This window comes from Pundamilia nyererei, unplaced genomic scaffold, assembly GCF_000239375.1.
Source record: "Pundamilia nyererei isolate P.nyererei 1_Seehausen unplaced genomic scaffold, PunNye1.0 scaffold00259, whole genome shotgun sequence".
Taxonomy (NCBI): domain Eukaryota; kingdom Metazoa; phylum Chordata; class Actinopteri; order Cichliformes; family Cichlidae; genus Pundamilia; species Pundamilia nyererei.
In genome coordinates, this window is record NW_005187660.1 from 164655 (window position 1) to 170814 (window position 6160).

General features: G+C 38.8%; 1 protein-coding gene across 1 annotated transcript in view; it reads left to right on the forward strand.

The window, feature by feature from the left end:
• Positions 1–336: 336 nt before the first annotated feature.
• Positions 337–6160, forward strand: part of pih1d1 (PIH1 domain containing 1) — a 15916-nt gene continuing 10092 nt past the window's right edge. The window contains exons 1-4 of the mRNA XM_005749967.1: positions 337–430; positions 3235–3325; positions 5738–5795; positions 5925–6113. Of these exons, the coding sequence (XP_005750024.1) occupies positions 3245–3325; positions 5738–5795; positions 5925–6113 (328 nt within the window). The 5' untranslated portion in view covers positions 337–430; positions 3235–3244. The remainder of the gene's footprint in view (positions 431–3234; positions 3326–5737; positions 5796–5924; positions 6114–6160) is intronic.

Consider the following 6160-nt stretch of genomic DNA (forward strand, 5'->3'; position numbering starts at 1 on the left):
GAAAGCGGCACAAAGAGAAAATCTTTGAAGCACAAACGTAGCACAAACGTTTGATACCACTTTTGTTAGATTTGAAGAAGGTGGGGGGGGGCAACTTCACTCACATAAAGCAAATATAGTGGCTGGTGAGTGCATACGATTAGTTTGCCATATATTTTGTGCTGGAACAGTGAAAATAATACAGCAAATATTTATGATGAATGGCTGAATTTCGACCTCTCTACCTAAGAAATTTCTCAATTTACACAGTAGCAGCAAGGCTATGTTTACAAATGAATCGCTTCAGCCCATTTGTAGGAAGTCGTTTTCGGTCAGTTCAGTTTATGGATGATTTTATTCTGAAATTTCTGGTTCGGAAGTTGCCATTGGAACGATGTGACGTCTAACAACTGCGCGACATCTAATAGCGATTACTGGCACGAGAAACAAGGTAAACAGACATCTATTTACGCACCTTGTAAACATAATAAATTGCATAACAGAAGTGAAAATGACAGGAAACGGAAAGCTAAAAGGAGAGGTTTTCGGCTGGTAAGCTAGTAAACTAAGGCTAAGCTAACGTGTTTTTACGGGTAGCAACATGGACAAACATGTGCATAAACAAGTAGTTACGATCTAGCCAGTAGTTTTATGTTGCGCTTTGGGAACATGAAAGAGTTCATAGTCGCCAGTTTGGCTGTACACCTAATAGTGTCAGTTTTGCTACTAATATTATTATTGTGTTCACTTTAATTCTCTGACGTGAACGCAGTAGAAATGACAGCATTGCTAATGTTTAAGCGTCCCACTTTATAAAACCTCATCCATTTAGTGAAACTGAACTTTATTTAAGTCGTATGCACGGTTTTGCGCGAGCCTGTTGAAGAAAAGCAATTACAACTTTTAGCACTTAACCAAGTTACCTGTGATGGGTCTTGCCAGTAATGATGGGAGGGTTTGTTTTTGTCAAATATTACATTCAGTGGCAGCTGCAGTTAGTCCATTGATAGTTAAGAAATGGTATTCTGTTATCACAAAACAGCATTTTTCCATTTTTGAAAGTGTGTGTGACAGACAATGTATTGCTACCTTAAGGATATGAAATGCAGTGTTATACCTTGGCGTGCTGCCTAGTTATATTCATGGCCACCCTAATACATACTCATCTGATGTTTTATTTGGTATAAACTGGTAACATTCTGGACACATTCTTCAAAGATTTTGCTACATCCAAATACAATTGAATTGAATTGAACATATTGCCATGATATATACTTGTAAATGCACCATGGGGGGCTGTGTTTCCAGTGTACCGGAAACAGAATTCCGGTACACTGTACACTGTGTATGTTACTGTATTGAGAACAAAGCTCTTGAATCTTGAATAACATCATGCAATGTTTTTTCACACAGGGCCAGGGAGGTATGAATAGCTTTTTGACCTTAATAAATAAAAATTATCATTTAAAAACTGATTTTAGTGTTTACTCTGTTAATCTGTATAATATTTAAAATTACTGTGATGATCTAAAACCTTTAGGTGTGACATATGCAAAAAGCTAAGCCAAATACTTTTTCACAGCACTGTGTATGGGTCAGATCAGAGGTGTAGCGCTACTTGTTTAAATAGGAGACTTCATTGGTCATGCACGCATCCATGTGCACAAGCACCTTTGTCTTGTAGCTTTTACCACATTCAACTCTAACTGAGCAAAAGTGAACAGCTGTCAGACTGAGTGTAATAACATGACATCATCTCTCTGGCCGTCTTCATCAGTTCTTACATGCTGCGTGCAGCTCTCCCCTTCCTGGATGCCTTCTCTCTCTTTTCCATTGTTTCCTGTGGGATTGATGCCTGCTCTCTTTCGCCCAGGCCTGATTTAGACTTCAGTGGGCAATCTTTGTCAAGCCTATAATGCAACTTATATAAATGGCCAGTGGCATCCCTGGTATTTATGCTTGTCTGTGGTGCATTATGCGTTAATGGCCACGTGGTCATGACCTGATGTTTTATACGTGATGCCAGCCAATAAAGACCAATAAAATGCTGATAATTCTTTTGCTCTTTGGTGCTCACTCTTGGTTGTGGTATCTTTTTTTCATATTTGTTTCTTTTTTTTATCCTTCACGTTCATTCTGATAGTTTCATCTTCTGTGAATTCAGTGCTTGTGTTTCTCTGGTGTAGATCTGCTACCTGTGTTGTTCTTAATGTGTGATCTGTGGTACCAGGGTAGGACACTACCATACACTTTTCTGCATAAAATTTTATACCTTGCACATGACACATAATTATGCCCATGAACTGATCCATAACTGAAATTATTTTTTTAAATTCAATTTTATTTATGTATTTATTTATACAGCGCCAAATTATGAGAACAGTTGCCTCAAGGCGCTTTATTTTGTAAGGTAGACCCTACAATAATACATACATGAGAAAAACTTAACAGTCATACAAACCCCTATGAGCAAGCGCTTTGGCTACAGTGGGAGAAAAACTCATACAATCATTATCTTTGAATGCAGTAGCTCCATGCAGGTGCATGCACCGATTAGTACAATGTTTTTTCACCCTTGAGCTCTAAAAGGCTGATGGAGTAGTTTGTGAATGCCATGACTTTCAAACTGACACCATAGATGCATCTACTAAAAATCTCAGACTAGTTTGAACCTCGATAACCTTGACCTCAAGGTCAGAGGTCAACATCTACTGAAAGGAGATGCACCTGCTATTGCTATTCAGAGGTAGCAATGGCGGAAACTAGTATTTTGTGCATTATTAAACGTTTTAACACGCTTTGGTGACGTGATTGTGCAGCACTTTGCTGATGGCTATCAAAAGCGTCTGGTTGAGGAGCAACTTGCTAAGAGAACCAAGTATTAGTGGGGATATGTAGATATTTGAGGTTGTATTCACATTTTACATTACACATCCATTTTATCTTATTAAAGATGTATACTGCACAGTCATTCCACCCTGGAAAAAACAGTTAAGGATTAAAAAGCCCAAATTACCAAGACCTTCATGGGGCTGAATGTCCACTGATGATGAAGATGATGAGTGTGCATAAATTTCTGACCACAGCTTTACGCTTCTGCCTGTAAATCTGCCTCTTGAAACTGGTTGTTTTGGACTTGTGGTTGTCAGTGTTTTGTAAAGTTTATGAGAATAGCTGCAAGTATGAGCAAATTTAGTAACATTGTTATTATTAGAAATGAGTCAATTAAACAATTGATTTCTTATATGATTGTAGGAGTTGCTGAATGATGACGGACTCGTCGCTTCTTAACTCTGAGCTGGACTTACAGCAACAGGAAGAGTTGTATCAGCAACTACTGTTACAGGTAAGTTTGCTTTTATGTTAACTGTGATCACATGGTAACGCATTTACAGTGGAACCCCCACTTATGAAATTAATTCGTTCCCGAGGGTCTTTCGTAAGTCAAAAATTTTCGTAAGTCGAAGCACCCATCGCACCTTTTGAGTGAACAATAGGCTACAGGCTAATTGCTAACTTCAACAACAATATGTCGTTCAAGTGGAACGAAGTGCAAGTACCAAAGCCAAGGGGGTTGGCACATGATTCGGAACGCATTGTGGGCATTCTGGGCTCAGCCAATCAGAGCCAGCGGATTTCGTTATGCAGGCATTTTGCCGTAACACGGGCAGAAATATTGCCGTTAAGTGCCTTCGTAACTTGAATTTTTCACTAAACAGGATATTCGTAAGTCGGGGTTCCACTGTACTTGGCAAGTGGTCGGCAGTTCGATCCTAGCTGGAGACAGAAATCCCCACAGGGTGTTAAATAGTAAAACACAATAAAGGAACAAAGGTGAATTTTTTGAGGTAAAGCTGGCCCTCTGACTTAGTCGTGCTACATGAGAAACAAAAATCTGACAAAATGTTACATTTGGTCATAGAGGAAAAGTTGTTTCATATGTGTGGGTGAAATGCAATGGAAGCATTTGCAGTAACTGCTAGTCAGCCCTGAAAGACTCATTTTAATTTTTTTCCCATCAGCCTCTCGTCAAAGATGCGTTACAGACTGAGATGTGTTGTCTTGCTGCGTCAGCCAAACTCTTTACAAACAGATGTTCTGTTATTTTCTTGTGATATGCTGCTATCATTCACAGCTCTTTGTTTCACAATGATAATGCAGCTGCACCATTATGAGCTCACTATTATGACTCATATATGAGATAAATGTGGAATGTGTTTTCTTTTTTTCATTGTCAACAAAAAAGCGGTTCAGCGTTGGTCTCATCTGTCCCTAAAACTGTTTTCATAGTAGGACTGACTGACTATGTCAAAAATCCTAATCACAATTGTGTTTTCACTACTGAGATTAAAGTTCTATTTATTAAACTTAAAGCACTCATGTTAAACGGTGGGTTTCTTCAACAGTAAATATAGGGTCCTGTACAGAAGTCTTGAGCAACCCCGTGTTTCTTAATATTTTGATAGAAAAATAGGAAACTGTATAAACATTGAAAGATTCCTGCCTTCATCAGTTCTTACATGCTGCATACAGCTCTCTCCTCCCTGGATGTCTTCTCTCTCTTTTTCATTGTTTCCTGTGATTTAGACTTCAGTGGGCAATCTTTGTCAAGTCTATAATATAACCTAGATAAATGGGCCAATGGCGTCCCATGTATTTATGCTTGTGCCTGCCAATAAAGACCAATAATATGCTGATAGTTCTCTCCCCCCTTGGTGCTCACTCTTGGTTGTGGTATGTGTTTTTCATCTATTTCCAGATTTTGTTCATCCTTCATATTCATTCTGATAGTTTCATCTTCTGTGAATTCAGTCTTGAATCAACTTGAATCTTTACTGAAGCTCAGTATTTGAAACAGAGTCCAAGCTCACTGCTGTGATAAATCATAATTAATATAATAATAAATATAATATTGGCCATATTATATTTACATTACCAAAGTGTAATACACTAATCTCATGAGTGACATCAAGGAACATTCATAAAAAACAAATGAACAAAAACATTTTTTTTCCTTCATTTCTGTCAAACAATGCTTATGAAACCTTTCTAGCGGTTATTTTCATGGTTGCTAGGCAACCTGAGCAGCACGACAGAGGCTAGATCGTCCCATTTCACAAGCCTCGCACTTCCGCCGAGGACCAATCATCATATCATGCGATGGACCAATAGCATGATATGCACAAGTCACTTTGCAGGCCCACATGTGGTTTTGAGACAGATATCACCCTCCAGCCTTCCGCAGATCCAGAAAATGTACGGTGCATTCAAGTCCCAGTGGGAAAACCGGGACATCTGGGTTTCCTCTGTATTATCTTCTCCAAATAAAGCAGGTGTTTCTTTTTCTAAATAAACAGAAGAGCTCATCACTGCTCGAGTAGAAAGCACAGACATTGTTGGCATATATGCATTCCAGATGATGACTACACGTCATGTAGAACCATCTGCAGCTAAAATCAAAAGTCATAGCTGTGCTGAATATTGAGACGTTCATGTAAACTTTAAGATAGACATGTGAACAGAAGCCTACCCATAAACAGAGCTGGCCTGTGACATTTAAAGTGCACTCAGAAAACTTGCATTGTTTATATTGTCCTCTGTTCGATCTTGGGAAAATAAATTTGTACAGAAAATGTTATTGAAAAATCTCCATGCACAAAAACTGTGAGAATCACAGATGACATTTGATGTTACAGGTGTTTTTTTTCTTTGCTGTGAGTTTGCCAAACAATAAATAATATGTGTAATATTTGTTTAGACCCTTGGACAGATCAACAGTGAAAGTCCAGACTCCAAAGTAATCCGACCGGAGCCTGGTGAGCTATGTCACAGATAGATAGTATATATAATCTTTACATTTTGGAACAATACTCTAAGTTTGCTCATTAATACAAAAATTTCTTTTTGTGTGTTTTTCCCTTTGCCTTTCCTGTCCCACGTGTCAGGCATGTGTGTGAAGACTTTCTCAGAGTCAAACAAGGAGAAGGTATTTATAAACGTCTGTCAGTCGAACTCAGTCCCGCCTCCTCCAGAACTCTCCAGAGAGAAGCTTGTGGAGCTGCTCCAATCAGACGATCCTAGCGGCTTTCGAGTTCCCATGAGTCTTGGCGAGCCACACACAGAAATAGACAATAGTACGTAACCGCCAAACATGTGATTTTGTATGTCAATGCTTTTGCAT